The sequence below is a fragment of the Castor canadensis genome, chromosome 19 (assembly GCF_047511655.1).
Source record: "Castor canadensis chromosome 19, mCasCan1.hap1v2, whole genome shotgun sequence".
Lineage (NCBI taxonomy): Eukaryota > Metazoa > Chordata > Mammalia > Rodentia > Castoridae > Castor > Castor canadensis.
The window spans coordinates 6655193-6672075 of NC_133404.1; the positions used below are offsets into that span (position 1 = coordinate 6655193).

General features: G+C 39.5%; 1 protein-coding gene across 7 annotated transcripts in view; it reads left to right on the top strand.

Annotated features, from left to right (window-relative positions):
- Peak1 (pseudopodium enriched atypical kinase 1) overlaps positions 1–16883 on the top strand; it is a 249793-nt gene that overhangs the window by 215088 nt on the left and 17822 nt on the right. For all 7 annotated transcript variants that reach the window (XM_074061831.1, XM_074061830.1, XM_074061835.1 and 4 more), the window contains one exon: positions 8863–9608. In XM_074061831.1, the coding sequence (XP_073917932.1) occupies positions 8863–9608 (746 nt within the window). The remainder of the gene's footprint in view (positions 1–8862; positions 9609–16883) is intronic.

The window sequence follows — 16883 nt, forward strand, 5'->3', positions numbered from 1 at the left end:
GTCAGTGTTAAATATTAAGGGGTGGTTATACTTAAAAGAATGTCATTATACACTGCTGGCCTTGATGCTGTAATTATGGAATAATGTCATTATAAATGCCAGCTTTTTAAAAATCATTCTGGAAAGTACATTACCATTCATTCATTTACTCAACAAATAGTTATTGAGCACACATCATTCCACACACTGCAGAGTTAATGATTTAAACTAAAGATTAGAGAATTTCAGTTTTAGATTATCTGGATCTTTAAAAGACAAAAACAAAAAGCAAAACAACTGAGGTTGACAGCCTTCAGCATTTGAGCATTCATTGTACTTCCTAAAATTGTAATTATTTCTATTTAAAAAGATAACATAGATTATGTCCCTAATGTAGCTGCATTCACATTTAAAAATAGTTTCCCTAAAGTTAGTTGACAGAAATATTCAAATTACATAGATAACTTACCCCCAAATTTAAAAACCTGGTTTTGGACAGGTTTTCACTAATGAAGCCGTATGCACATTGAGTCTGTCAGCTGTTACACCACTGACATCCTTTAAATTAGTCTGCTTATTTGAGGGCAAGTCCACAGTGATCTTTCGTTACTTGGCATGAGGCTGTTGACCCCCATGGTTCTCCAACTGTTGCTTACATTTTGCCATGATAGGAAGGACCCAGCCCTGTAATGATGCATAGGTAGGTTAGGTCCTTTCCTTTTCGACTTCTGACCATGTAGAGTGCTGGGTTCAGCAGGCAAGAGGCCCTGTTCACAAGGCTGTGCACAGAGATGGTGTATGACGGCTGTATTTATAAACTGCATTATTTCCCTGTTTGGACATGATCCTTTCTTCTTTTGTTCTTTCCCTTTCCAGTCTCATCTGTATTACTTACCTTGAGTCCTGGGGAGAAATTAGGATTGACGATTAAAATTATAATTTAAATGGGAAGATTTATTTATTGGGACTTTAAATACTTTCATTTAGCAACCATTTATTGAGTACAACTCTCTCCCTGGTATCAGGCAAGGTACTGGGAGTACTAGCACAGCCTTCAAGGGTTCCTAGTCTTTAGGACAGAAAGACATAGGGCTGGACTCTAGAATTCCTGTAATAGTTGTTATATATTTAAAGGATGAAAGCCTCTGTTGGAAGGTCACAAATAGTGTATCTTTTACTGTAGAAAATGGAGACCCACTGAAGAATTTTTAATAGAGGCACAATCAGGATTTAATACCATTCTGGGAGCCACCTGTGGGATGATTGGAGGCAAGGAGATTAACCAGGAAACCATTCTATTCCTGTCTTGTCGGGGAAAGGAGTGAATTATGCAAAGGTTACTCCTGTCCAGATGGGTCATCATTAAGTGTCTTTGAACCCTGGGACCCTGCAACAGTAATGGTATCAGGTTATAGCACGCGCTTGTTGTGGTTTTCCCTGGTGTGTGTTCAATGATGTCCGTAATGACATAGCTACTTTTTCATGTATCTGCATTTGTCATTACCAGTGTTGTAAGTTGTAAAAACCCATAGCAATCATTGCCCTTCCCAGGGAGTCTTAAACACCCTTTGGCTCCTTAGATTTAGTCTCATTAAATTTTTCGCTTTTCATATGTCTTTCATTGTTTGCTTTTCAGCTGATGGCATAGGGTCAGTCTGAAGACATTTTTAAGTGGAGAGAAAACAGAGGTAGAATATGAAAACTAAAAAAAGAAGGAAGTAAGGTTCAAGTGTAGTAGATTCAAACATAATTGTTCAAAGGAACTTTTTTAGCATACAGCAAGGCAAGATTTAGAACACAATCTTTTTTTTTTTTTTCCTGTTGAGAGAACTGGTATGCCACAAAAATGTAGAGTATGTGATGTTATATCTCGCCTGCTGAAAACTGAGCTTGGTATCTGGCTTCCAGAGGCTTGAGAGGAATGTACAGGATTTTAAAAAGTTTAAAATAAAAATAGCTAAGATACTGAACTTTTAAAACATTGACCCAGATGATTGGAATGCAATTAAGAGAAGTTGTCTTTCTTGGTGGAAAAAAAAACCTGAAAACACAAAGCACGTTTAGACTTAGAAGACTGGCTTGACCTACGTGAGTGGGCTGTGGAATGTTTGCGGTTTCATTTGGAACACTTAAGTTTCTGGTTCTCGTGTGGGCTCTCCTTAGCTTCCAGGAGTTGTATACTGCTCTTTGGGAAGAAACATCATATTATTTATCTTCATATCCTTGCTCACTTGACTGTCCATTTTTATTTTGGGATGGTGACCAGTTCTGTTGATGTTCTTCATTCCAGCAGTCACTTACTGCACACATGCTGTGTGCTTTCCACCACTCCAGGTTCCAAGATGTAAAACACACATGTGCACCCTCCCAAACACACACACTGTAAAAGGGCTAAAAACGCTATAATGGAGCAAAAAAAATGCTTACAGAACACAAAATAAGAAGTGATGGCTCCCAATTCAAGGTGAGGGAGTAGAGAATAGGAAGGCTTTAGTAGAAAAGGGCCATTTGAGCTGGGCCAAGGACAGAACACTTTAGTAAAAGTGTAAACACATGTTAGCAAAAATGAAAACATTAAAAGCATGGAGCATATTGCAAGAACAGGAAATGACAGTAATTCATGTGGAACGCTCAATGAGAAATGGTGGTAGGTAAGACAAAGAGCTTTGACCAACTTATTGAGGAGTTTGAACTTTATTCTAAAGATTGTGAAAAATAGCTTAGTCAGCCTCTTCCACTGAAGAGCTGCTGGTGTGATACACCTTGTCCCACTTGCCAGTTCTGCAGGAATTTAAAAAAACAAGCACTCTTGGAACCATTCTTCCCATGTCCGTAGTTACTTTTGTTTGTTATAATTTGGAGGAATGAGTAGAAAATGGCAGCCCATAAAGGCTCTACCAAGACCCAACCCTGGGCAAAAACAGTTTCATGTTTCTAGTTATTTATTTATTTATTCATTCATTCCATTTCATTCCATCTTAGCCAGATACTTGCTTGGTCCTGAGTGTACAGATGAGAAGATATCCATGCCCTCAACAAGCTGAGTAGGAAATTCAGACAGGATCAAGGCAAGTGTAGACATACTTAGAGATATGTTCACAGGATATAGTGAGGTCCCAAGGTAAGGGCCATCAATTTTTGGAGTACAGTAAGAAACACTCCCCAGAGGCAGGACTTTTAGAAGATAAGAGGAGGGCTAGGGTATAACTCAGAGGTAGACTCCTGCCTAGCATGTAGGAGGCACTGGGTTACTCCCCAGAATGGGGGCGGAGTACACAAGAAAAAGAGTTGAGAGGAGAGGGAAACTGTCATGGGAGAGGGTCAGCACCCAAAGACACAGAGCACCAAGGAAGGGTAGAGCAGTGAGTGTGCTGGAGAAGCTGCACGCTGACTCAGGATGCAGAGGAGTGCCCCAGAAGAAGCATGTACTTCAGGGTCAGGTCATGAAAGGCTTGCTTGCTGGGCTCAAAGATCAGGATTTGATCTTAAGGACAGGATTTTTTAAATGGAACAATGACATGATAAGCTTTGCTATTTGGGGAAAAAATCTCTAGTGGCTATCGACGTGAGAGAGGCAAAATAGGAGTCAGCAACAACAGGAGTGTCACAGTAGTCAGGCAAAGATAAGGGCCTGAGCTGGTGCAGTTCAGTACTGCTAACCTTTTCCTGACACTGCATCCCTGAAAGGTCTTGGTCAGCAACTGAAAAATGAGGGCTTGTTACAAAGCATACTTGTGTTAGTTTGTAACTAACCGTGGTGCTGGGGCACCTGTGGGTAGAGGAAGAGTTCAGCAAGTACTCAGTCCCTACCTCCTTAGGGAGTAGGGACACAGGAATGGGAGGATGTGACTGAAAACTGAATTTATAGTGGTTTCTAAGAATGGATTGCTGATTTACTTTTTGCGGTATAATTTGTATACCATAAAATTCACTTTGTTAAGGGCACAATTCAGTAACTTTTAGTGTATTCACTGAATTGTGTAACTAACCATCACTACTTGTTCTGAAGTATTTTCATCACTCCAAACAGAAACCAGTGTATTACTAGACAGGCCTCGATGTCTCCTTCCCCCAGTCTCTGGAAGCTACTAACCTGCTGTCTCTCTGGCTTTGTATATTTTTAGACATTTCAAATAAATGAAATCATATGATACAAGTTATTTCTGACTTTTTTCACTTAGGATAATGTCGTCAAGGTTCAGCCATGTAGTGTCCATTGGGACTTCATTCTTCTTCATGGCTGAGTAGTGTCAGTTGCATGGCTGGTCCCTTTTTGTTTATTGGCTCATCAAGTGATGAGCAGGTAGCTGGTTTCCACTTGTTTGGCTGTTGTGAATAATGTTGGTATAGACATTTGTGTACAAAGCTCTGTGTGGACATACTTTTATTTCCCTTGGATATAACCACAGCAGTAGAAATGCTGTCTCATGTGGTAAGTCTATGTTTAACTTTCTGAGAAACTACCAGGCTGTTCTCCAAGATGGCTGTATATTTTAGGTTCCTGCTAGCAATGTACGAGCATTTGAGTCTCTCCACGTCCTCACCAACACTTGTCTGCATTTTGGTTACAATGATCCTAGTGGATGGGAAGTGTATCTCATCGTGGTTTTGGTTTACATTTACCTAATGAGTAATGGCATTGGATATTTTTCCTTCAACTTATTGGCTGTTTGTATGTCTTCTTTGGAGAAATGTCTATACACATCTTTTGCCAATTTCTAATTGGATTATCTTTTTTCCTAAGATTTCTTTTCAAGTCTCTAATCAGATACATAATTTGACTATATGATCCCCTATTGAATGGGTTGTCTTCTCTCCTTCCTTCCCTCCCTCTCCCTCTCCTCTGTTCTGTTCTACTCTTTTCTACTCTACTGTCACTTTGTAGCCCAGGCTGGCCTGGAACTTACAATCCTCTTGCCACAGCCTTCCAAGTGCTAGGGTGACCAGTACTGTCTATCTATTTTCTTGAAGGTGTCCTTTAACGCATACAAGTTTTTAATTCTTACTGACTTTTAGTGTATCTACTTTTTTCTTTTATCATTTGTGTTTTAGGTGTCCTATCTAAAAAATCATTGAGGCCACAGAGATTTCTTTCTGTGCTTTGTCTACAGCTTTACTGGGCCAAGGATATAGCTCAGTGGTAGAGCACATACCCTGGGTTCAATCCCCAGCAAAATAATGATCAATAAAGAGTTTTATAGTTTTAGCTCTTATATTTATATCTTTGATACATTTTTAGTTTATTTTGTATATAGGGTAAGACATCTTTTTGCTTGTGGATATCTAGTTGCCCCAGCACTATTTGAAAGGTTCCCCATTGAATTGTTTGAGCAACCCTCATCAAATATCAATTGACCATTAATATAAGGGTTAATATAAGAGGTTATTTCTGGCCTCTTAAACCTTTTTCATTCATCCATATTTCTATTCTTATGCTAGCACCACATAGTCTTCATTACTATCGTTTTTTAGTAAGCTTTAAAATTGGAAAGTTCTCCAACTTAGTTCTTTTTTTTTTTTTTTAACTCCTCTAAGTCTCTTGTATTTCCATTTGAAGTTTAGAATTTGCCCTTCATTTTCTGCAAAAAGTCCAACTGGGATTTTGACAAGGATTAAATTAAATCTGTAGATCAATTTGGGGATTTTTTTTCTAACCTAACAATATTCAGTCTCATCCATGAGCATAAATGCATGAAATTGGTCATTATAATAACATGACTAATTTTTAATAACATCACTAATTTCTATTTATTTAGGCCTTTTTAAATTTCTTTCAGCAATACATTATAGTTTTCAGTGGACAAATTTTGCTTAATTAAATTTATTCCTAAATACTTTATCCTTTTTGATAATATTATAAGTAGAATTATTTTCTTAATTTCACTTTTGGGTTGTCATTGCTAGTAGATAGAAATGCAATTGTTTTTTATATATTGATCTTGTACCCTGCGGTCTTGGTGAAGTGGTGTATTAATCCTAACAGATTTTTGTGATTCCTTAGGCTTCTCAATATACAAAATTATGTCATCTGTGAATAAAGACAGCTTTACTTCTGTCCAATATGGATGTATTTGCTTCTCTTTTTTTTTCTACTTTCCCTGGCTAAAAGCTCAAGTACAATGTAGAAAACAGGTAAAAAAAGAATCCTTGTCTTGTTTCCGATACTGTTAGGGAAACATCCAATCTCTTATCATTATCAAGTATGATGTCAGCTCTTGATGCCTTTTTTTTTTTAACTTTTGATGGTACTGGGATTTGAACTCAGGGCCTTGTACTTGCTAGGCAGACTTTCTACTACTTGAGCCACACCCCCAGCGCTTTTTGCTTTAGGTAGTCTTTTTAATAGGATCTCACACTTTTGTGGGGGCCAACCTGAACCATGATCCTCCTATTTATACTTCCCACATAGCTGGGGAGGATGACAGGCATGCATGGCCACACCCAACTTACCAATTGAAAAGGGATCACACTAATTTTTTGCCTGGCTGACTTCAAAACTTGATCCTCACAATCTCTCCCTCTGAAACAGATAGGATTGCAGGCATGAGCCACTGTGCCCAGCCTTTAGATGCCCTTTATCAGGCTGAGGATATCCCTTCTGTTCCTAGTTTGTTGAGTGTTGTTATCATGAAAAAGCATTAAATTTTATCAGATGCTATTTCTGCATTTTTGAGGTGATTGTGTGAGGTTTTCTCCCTTTTATTTTGTTAGCATAGTACATTGATTAATTTTCAGGTGTTAAACCAACCTTGCATTCCTGGGATAAACGCATCTGTCATAATGTATAACCCTCAGTTTGCTAGCGTACTATGAGGACTTTTGCATCTGCATTCAGAAGAAGCGTTGTTCTCCACTTTTCTCATGATGTCATTTTCTGGTTTGGTTATCTGGGTCATACTGGCCCTACAGAAGTCACGATGGAAAGTGTTCCCTCCTCCTCTTCTGGTTTTTGAAAGTCCTTGTGAAAGGTTAGTGTTAATACCTCTTTAAACGTTTAGTAGAATTGACCACTGAAGACATCTAGTCCTGCATTTTCCTTTGTGAGAATTTTTTTTAATTTACTTATTATTTTTGAAATACTGGGGGGTCAAACCCAGGGACTTGAACATACTAGGCAAGCATGCTACTACTGAGCTACATCACCAACCTGCATTTTCTCAATTGTTAATTCAATTTCTTTCCTTGTTACATATATCTGTACAAATTTTTTCAGTCCTAACTATTTATTCCTTCAGTTATTCAAGAAGTATTTATTGAGTATCTATTATATTGTTCTTGGCACAAAAGTTACCTCAATGAGTAAAAACAAAAGCCCTAGCCCTCTTGAATTTCTGCATCCTCACATTCTCACATTAATTCATTCTCTCTCTCTCTCTCTCTCTCTCTTTCTCTTTCTCTCTCTCTCTCTCTCTCTCTCATGCTCTCTACATTTGCATATACTTTTGTTTATTTTTAACGAAGCTCTGTTCCTTATAAAAATATTGCTACATACCACTAGTGGAGAAAGGAAATCCTCACATTTGCTATATGGTGTTGTAGTTTATTTAAACTCTTATGTATTCTTGAAAAAAGTTGTATATGTGAGAAATGGAGTGTATTATTGTTACATTACAGGTTACCCTTGGCATTTCTTCAAGGACATGATTTTAGCGAAAACAAACCACCACCCTGTTCGTTATCAGTCTCAGAACCATCTGTTGTCTTCTACTCTTTATGATCATTAGTAGAAGCATATTTTCACTTCCTAGGACAGCTGTAATGAGTACCATAAATGGGTTGCTTAAAACAACAGAAACTTGTTTTCTGAGAATTAGGGAGGCTAGGAACCTGGAATAAAACTATTGTCATTGGGGCCATACCTTCTCTGAGACACTGTATAGAAGCCTTTCTCGCCTCCACCTGGCACCCCTCTTTGGCATTCCTTTGCTTGCAGTTGTGTCACTCCAGTCTCTGCCTCTGTTAACACATGGTGTCCTGCCTGTTTATCTCTGTCTTTACTTAAGTATTTTTTTCCTAAAGGATACCAGTCATATTTGATTAGGGCCCACCCTAACAACCTCATCTTTACTTGGTTACATTAACAAAGACTCAGTTTCCAAATAAGGTCACATTCACAGGTACCAGGGGTTAGGACTTCAACATAATTCAATCCATAATGAGGCATTATGTTCTAACTCTTCAGCTCTTGAGTAGAGGCCTCATTTTAACAAGATGACTAATTTTAATGTCTTAAGGAAGTTTTCTGGTATATTTCTCTATCATTAAGTAAGTAATGTCCTGAAGTTACCATTGAACCCACACATGTGTTTTATCTTCTAAGCATAAATACCGTATCCGTGAATTATAAACATAATGACAAGTGGAAGATATAATACAGTGTAAATTTGGAACAACATTAAAAGAACAGGGTAATATCTTCTGAACCCCTGCATAGTGGTCCCATTGCTACTTTCAGTTCTGTTTTCAATAATGCTCCCAAGTATTTTCTTGATCCACAAATGCTGTCGTCTCTGCTGTCACATGCAAGTGTTCTTGAGTGTCTTTCCTTTCTTAGTGTCCTAGTGTAGTGAATGACACTTCTTTTGGGGCATGACTGGAGAACCTGAATTCTTCTTTGAAAACAAAGCCCATCACCCATACTAGTGCCCCATTGCTCTGATAGAGAGATGCTGAGAGATTATTCATATTTGTTGCTCCCAAGTCTTGGATTTATACCTTCAGTGTTCAGGTATTTGTCCTTTGTGGTTTTCCCATTTTGAATGAAAGAATTGACTTTCTTAGATTCCCAACAGCTGTCTCACTCATTTTTACTTGTTTTAATTATGAAATGAAGTTGAAAACTTTGCTTAATTCTCTTTTCTTCTTTCTTTAAAAATAATACAGGGCAATCTCGAGCAGCCATGATACCTCCAAAGCATCCACGGCAGCCCAAGGGAGCTTCAGATGACACCATCACCTTTGGAGGGAAAACAGACCAAGAAACACTGAATGCTTCCCAACCCACACCACCCCCTCTGCCAAAGAAAATGATCATAAGAGCCAATACAGAGCCAATCTCCAGAGACCTCCAGAAATCCATGGAAAGTAGTCTATGCGTCGTAGCTAATCCCACCTATGATATCGACCCCAACTGGGATGCCAGCAGTGCTGGCTCTTCCATCAGCTGTGAACTCAAAGGACTAGACGTTGAATCTTGCGACTCCTTGGAGAGACCTTTGCACAAAGACAGACCTGTTCATTCGGCAGCAAACAGCATTTCCAGCTTAACCACTCTCAGTATTAAGGACAGATTTTCCAACAGCATGGAGTCCTTGTCCAGCCGACGTGGTCCCTCTTGCAGGCAGGGTCGAGGCATCCAGAAGCCACAGAGACAGGCACTTTATCGTGGACTTGAAAATCGGGAGGAAGTGGTGGGTAAGATCCGAAGCCTTCATACAGATGCCTTGAAGAAACTAGCTATTAAGTGTGAAGATCTCTTCATGGCCGGGCAAAAGGAGCAGCTCCGTTTTGGGGTGGACAGCTGGTCAGACTTCAGGCTGACCAGTGACAAACCATGCTGCGAAGCAGGTGATGCTGTTTACTACACTGCTTCCTATGCTAAAGACCCACTCTGTAACTATGCAGTCAAGGTAAGAAAACCCTGCAAAGACCACTGTAATCTTAGTCGACACACTCATGCTCAGATGGGCCCGCTTTTCTTTACCCTTTCCTTTCCTCCACTTTCTTCATTCTGCATCTCCCTTTCTACAGCTACTCTAATAAGCAGGAGGCTTATTTATTATTTAGAGGAGAAAACAGACATGTAAAGAGACAGAGTTACAGTAGTGTACTGCATGCTGAGATAGAGTTAATGGAAGGTCTTCTTAAATGAAGTAGCCCTTGAGCTGTGGCTGTTTATAAGAGCAATCTATAAAAATAAGGTCTGTTATATACCTCCCACTTCATGTTTCTGTCTTCATTCTTTACAAAGTAAACAACATCCCAGCTCCATAATTTCTCTGCTTTCTGGAGAAACATTTTTATGGAGGAAGATAACTAGTGTTTGTTGATGTGCCAGGAACTTTTAGGTTATATCATTTTATCTTTACGTCACCTTTATGAGGTTAAGATCTTTTTCTCCATTTGACACTTGAGGAAAATGTCGCTCAGAGAGGTAAACTAACTTGCATAGGGCCACACAGCTAGCAAGTAATAGAGCTAGAATTTAAATACAGATATCTCTGACTCCTTTGCCTACACTTTGTCCATTATGTTGTCATTTATTAATTTCTTGCATGTATATCACCTATTCTAGAAAGCCACTACTTCATGATGTCTAAAACTTTTGATATCAAGAATTCTTGCTCAGTTAACATTCACTGTAACAGTAAGGTGTGACTGTCTCTTAAATTGTTGCAAAAGGAAGTCAGTGACAGAATTTAGCAATTTGAAACCCAAAGAATATTCCCCCTACCAAATCTACTGTGTCATAGATTTCTGAAGTTTTTACTTTGTGTTTCGTCTTAGTCTGCTCAGGCTGCCATAACAGAGTACATAGACTGGATGGCTTAAACAACAGGAATTCATTTTCTCTTGTTTGTGGGAGCTGAACAGACTTCACCAGTGTGAGAAGCATGGCACAGACTATGACATCCAGAAGATTTGGGCTTAGATCCTGGCTCTGCCACTTAGTAACTTTGTCAAGAAAAAGAATGACCCTTGCAGATGTTCATTTCTTCCACTACCATTAGCTTCTTCCCTACTTTAAGAGATAAGAGTAAAAATCTTTGGGCCTCAATTTTCTCCCCTTTCAGAGGTTTACAATAACACCTCAGTATTTTAAGGGATTGAGTTGAGTATCAAGTGAGCTAATGCAAGTATGAAAGGGGTTGAAGAACACAAAGCTCTGTGTAAACTTAAGGTAGTGTTCTCCATTCCCATAGTCCCTTTTTACTGATTCTATTCACTGGTTCAAAACCAATTAACATATCTAAATGACTTTTACAAGTTAATTTGGCTTAGAAAGACCAGATGGTACCTTAGTAAATTAATGGATAAGGTAAACAATTAGTCTTCACTGTCTGTCAAGACAGAATATATGTTTGGACCAGCCCTTCAAACTGTCTCTGCAGTCACAGCACCTATACCACTTGACTCTTGTGGCACTGGCAGAGTGACTCTGTGCCCCAGCCTACATTTTTAAAATTAAAACAAGGGGTGGACTCAAGTTAATATATTACTATTGAGTCTAAAAAGGCATTTTGAGATTCTGTGTAGCACTCAAGAGCTATTATATCAATTGGGGTTATGGTGCCTTATCTATCTTGGGTCTTTATTGCTATAAGATCACCAATGCAGAATGAGTACCTATTTCAGAAAGGGGCATAGAACTATCTGTTCTTTCAAAACAATCGAGAAGTAGGGCTTGACTAACTTTATGTCTTATTGCCATGCAATCTTGTCTCTTTCCTAAATCAATGGTCTGGTATTGATTTCTTTGCTTGTAATGATGCAAAAGCAATCTCAAAAGAACAGGTGGCAAGTGATTATACACTGGGAGTTGTTGCCAGGTTTGGGAAAGGATGTTTTACACTAAATGCTGACTATAAATGTCTCTTCAAAGACCCTCTGGGTGTTTCCAGAAGTGCCCAATTGATTGTAAAACCTTAAAGCAAAACACTACAGGGACTCAGAGAACTCTACTTTAGCAGAGATAAGCAAAGAGACCAGTAGTTAACCCTTACAAACAATTCTTTTACTGTTTGGTTTTTTTGGGTACTGGGGCTTTAACTCAGTGCCTACACCTTGAGCCACTCCACCAGCCCTTTTTTGTGAAGGGTTTTTTTTTCAAGATAGGGTCTTGTGAACTATTTACCTGGACTGGCTTCGAACCATGATCCTCCTCATCTCTGCCTCCGGAGTAGCTAGGATTACAGGCATGAGCCACCTGCACCCAGCTATTTGTCTTCTTTAAATATCCCTTCCCATAATAATGGAATTTAGGTGTGACTGCCTCTTAAAGTGTTGCAAAAGGAATGCCGGAGTTTAGCAATTTGAAACTCAAAGGATATTTTCCCTACCAAATCCACTGCTGTCATAGAGAAAGACTGAAGTCTGTTCTTTGTGTATTGTAGTCTGCTCAGGCTGCCATAACAAAGTACCATATACTGGATGGCCTAAATAACAGAAAATACACTTCTGTTATATATTTCTGGAGGCTGAAAAGTCTAAGGTCAATGTTCTAACTTACTTGGTTTCTGGTAAGGGCTCTTCCTAGCTTGAAGACAGCCACCTTCTCTCTTGTATCCTCACATGATAGTGAGAAAGAAAGCAAAAGGAATGAATGTTCTGGTATCTCTTCTTATAAGGACACCAGTCTTATTCTGTTTGAGCTCCAACCCTATGAAGTCATTTAACCTGAATTACCTCTTTGTAGCCCCACATTGTGGGGGTTAGGGCTTCATCCTATGAATTGGAGGGGGGGAGAAACAATTTAGTTCATGGGATCATTCTCCCCCTCCTGAATTCATGCCCTTACCACATGCAGAATAAATCCCAGCATCCTCAAAAGTCTTATTGCAGAATGAACTCCAAAGCCCAAGACCAAAGTCTCATCTAAGTACCATCTAAATCAAATATGAATTGAGATTCGAGGCATGATTCTTCCTAAGACAACATTCTGTGAACCTGTGAAACCAGACAAATTATGTGCTTCCAAAATTACAACTGCGAACTTCATTCCAAAAGGAAGAAATCAGAAGAGAGAAAGGAAGGTGTGATGGGTCCCAAAAATCCAAAATCTAGCAAGTCAAATTCCATTAAATCTTAAGACTCAAGAATAATCCTCTTTGGTTTAATACTCTGTTCTTCAGACCCACAGGGGTGGCAGCTTCACCCCTATTCCTCTCCCCCCTGATAGAGGTGGCTCTCCTCCCTGAGGCACTGCTCACAGTCACCCTGACCCTTCATTTCTAGAGAAGCAGATTCACATCTATAGCTATACCATCCTGAATGCACCTGATCTCATCTGATCTTGAAAGCTAAGCAAGGTTGGCCCTGGTTGGCACTTGGATGGGAGAAGCAGACTTAGCATGTGCAAGAAGGAAACAGCCTTATTTAGTGGACCTCTGGTGGGAAAAGCAGCTCTGATGTCTCTTTGCCACTTTTAGGGTCATTCTTCCCTTATCTTGAACAGTGTAGTTCACAGCTGAGTACTTCTATGGCCCAGTCATGTAGGCACCAAGAAATTTGGCGGTTTTCTTTCATTTCCCCCCTACTTTTTCTGCCCCTTTAGACCAAGCTCACAGTATCTTTACTGATATAATCCCATCCCTATTCCTGGCCCCTACTGAGATAGCTGATTAAATCTGTGAGCCATACATGATCTTTTTATCAAATGATTGTCAGCCACACTCTTAGTATTCTGTGAAGAACAAGCTTTCTCGGGGCTGGAGGTACGGCTCAGGTGGTAAAGTGCTTGCTTGCTTACCAAGCATAAGACCCGGAATACAAGCCCCAGTCCTGCCATGTGGACAGACAGAATTTTCCACATCTTCCACTTCTGGTTCTTTTTTGCGTACCAATTCCTTCTTCAATTCATCTTTCTCCTTTCCCATTTTACCATAAGCTGTCAGGAGGAACCCAGGTGCTTTTTCAACACTTGACTTAGAAATCTTCTCAGTAAAAATCCAACTTTATCTTCTCAAAGTTCTGTCTTCCACAACGCACTAGCACACAGTTCAAATTCCTTGCAACTTCCTGACACTTTCCAATACCATGTTCCTCATCTCCATCAGAGTCCGCACCAGCATCTCCCTAACAGCATTTACGGTTAAGCTGTGTTCACGGTTATCACCCCTCCAGCCTCCACCCAGTCTACGGCTGCTTTTACATTTTTAACTATTTGTTGCAATGGCATCCCACTTCTCAGTGTCAAAATCTATCTTAGTCTGCTCAGGCTGCATAACTTAAAGAACAGAATTTTTTTTTCTCACAGTTCTGAGGCTGGAAAGCCGAAGATTGAGGTTGTGACTGACTTGGCTTCATGTGAGGGCTCTCTTACTGGCTTACAGATAGCCACTTTTTCACTACATCCTGACATTATAGAAAGAAAGCGAGCTCTCTGATGTCTCTTATAAGAATATCAGGGCCCTGCTCATGACCTCATTTAACCTTAGGTGCAGTCATATTGGAGATTAGGGCTTGCACATAGGAAGGGGGGAGGGAGACAAACAAGCCAACCCATAGTAGGTGGTGTTAGTCATTATTGTAAAATAGGTAGTTCTGACTCAGAACTTTTCCTGGATTTGAAGGTTTTCCTATTTCACGTTTATTCTGATTTTATTCAACGTAAGTAGTTTAGTGTTTGTGTTGATCTTAAATTAAAAGGCATTACAACATAGAATAAAGAACTTTGGAGTCATCTGATGTGACCCAAGTTCTGAATCTGTCTCTCTGTTTTTAAGTAGGTCACGGAACCTCTCTTGTTTTTCACATCAGTGGCAACTGACTGCTCTACCTACCTCATAAGATTGCTATAATGCACTTGTTTATGTAGTGAAACTGCTTTTATAAGTTATAAAATATAATAAAATAATGTATTATTGCTATTAGCAATAATGGGAAATTATTGCACCACATTCTATAGATCACTCATTATTCTTTAATTGCTCAGTAGCCTGAGTGTGTTCAAATAGGCTCTACACATAGATACCTTCTTTCTCACTACTTCAAACATGTGAGCATCTTTTCCCTTCAAATTGTGGGTGCATGCCACAAAATGTAAGTCTCAAGAATTTCAGTGCTGCCAAAAATTGGCATTGATAATAAGGAAGCAATTTAATAACTGTGGCACATCGGCCCAATGGAACATTTGTAGCCATTGAAAGTGGTGGTTATGAAAACTATACAAAATGAAAAGCGTTTGTTGTAAAATGTCATAGAATACCAAACAGCATGAACATAACTTTGTAGAAAATTACCTACAAAATGGTAATACATAAATAATTCCTGTGTCAGAGGAGTAGTAATAACAGGTGATTTTGATTTTATTAAAAGACTATGTCATATGTCTTTTCAATGAAAGAAACCTAAAGCCTAGACATCATAGCTCACCTCACATTGAGCTTCTCAAAGGCACAGACATCCTTAGTTATTCATCTCTGTAGTCCCTCCTCTAGTATAAATTATAAATAGCTCCTATTTCATGCTCCTCGGCTTTTACGCACACTGGCTCCTCTGTCTGCACTGCCCTTCTCCTGGGAAGGAATATGATACAATGAATTTCTGCACTGAGATCTGCAGGTGACCTATTGCAGAATCACTTGAGGGAGATCATTAACAATGTCATTTCCTTGGCCCCATCCCATATTGACAGAATCAGAATCGCAGGCAGTGAGACCTGGGAAACTACATTTATTGTAAGCACCCCAAATACAAAACTTGAAGACTTGTGACAAAGGGGTTAAGAATTAGGCTTGTAAGACAGACAGACCTGGGCTGAAATGTGTGGTTTATCTACATGATTAGCTGTGTTGCTTTGGCCCAGTTACTTGCCTTTTCTAAGTCTAGTGTCTTTATCTATAAAATGGGGAGGTGGCGGAGGGGGGGGGGAGGGGAGAGGCGTTCTTCTTAAGGAAATTGTAAAAGGAAAATCACAGGATGTCTGGGCATGATGGCACACACCTGTAACCCCAGCCACTCAGAAGGCTGAGGAAGGAGAATTACAATTTCAAAGCTAGCCTGGGTTACACAGTGAGACCCTATCACTAATAATAATATTAATAATAATCACAGAAGTTGCAATGTACATAGTGATGAACATTATTTGATACAAAGTGAAGCATGAGGAAGTGATAGTTATTTACTCCTCCATTCTCTTCTCATGTGCCTACAAACAGCCCAGCTCTGTGATCTCCTGAGAACATGCTGATAGCTCCTTCTTAGTAGCCACAGGTACCTGGTGGATTTCTTTATCATTGTACTCCCATGCTAAGTTGTACAAGTCAGCTGTGTTACTGCTATACAATTCCAGGGACATGCGTCCCTACCCACTATTACGTTTGACTTTCTCTGTGGCAAGCACCACGACTCATTAATCCTTATGTCCTTAGCATCGAATACGGTATCATGTACACAGTGAGCATCTGATAAATACTTCTTGACCTTTCAAAAAACACTTGATTATACAAAACATTGTGATGTTTGGTGGGCTCTTACAGCAATACATATGTGTAAGACGAAGGCCTTACTTTTATCCCAGTGGGGAAGACAAAAGCATAAGTAACTCTTAAACAAGACAGTCTATAATGAAGGTCAATGTGGTATGCAGAGATGATGGCTGATTGGCTTCAGGGCCAATAAGAAAGGGCCACTCATGTCCACTTTACTCTTTGTGGCAAATACAGAGCATGGGGAGAATAATGGGAAATTAGGTTATGGAGAGATTGGGGACCAAATTTAGAGGCTTTGAATGATGAACTTAAAAGGTTCAGACCACACTCGGTGGCTCATTCCTATAATCCTAGGTACTTGGGAGGCAGAGATTGGGAGAATCAATGACGAGGCTAATCCTGGCAAAAAGTTAATGAGATCCTGTCTCAATCGACAAGCCAGGTGTGGTGGCACATGCCCATGATCCTAGCTACACGGGAAGAATCACAATTTGAGACTGGCCCAGGGCAAAATAGAAAACCCTACCTGTAAAAGGACTGGTGTGGCTCAAGCCTTAGAACTAGAGTTTCTGCCTAGCAAAGCAAGGCCCTGAGTTAAAACTGCAGTAAAACCAAAAAGGAAAAAAAAAACTAGAAAAGCTAATAAGATGACCTCTCTGTGGGGCATACAAATGGGGAGCAAGTTAGAGTTGCCTAGTAGTCAGATGAAAATAGGAGACTGGTACTCAGAAAAGAGGTGAAGCTTAGAAATAT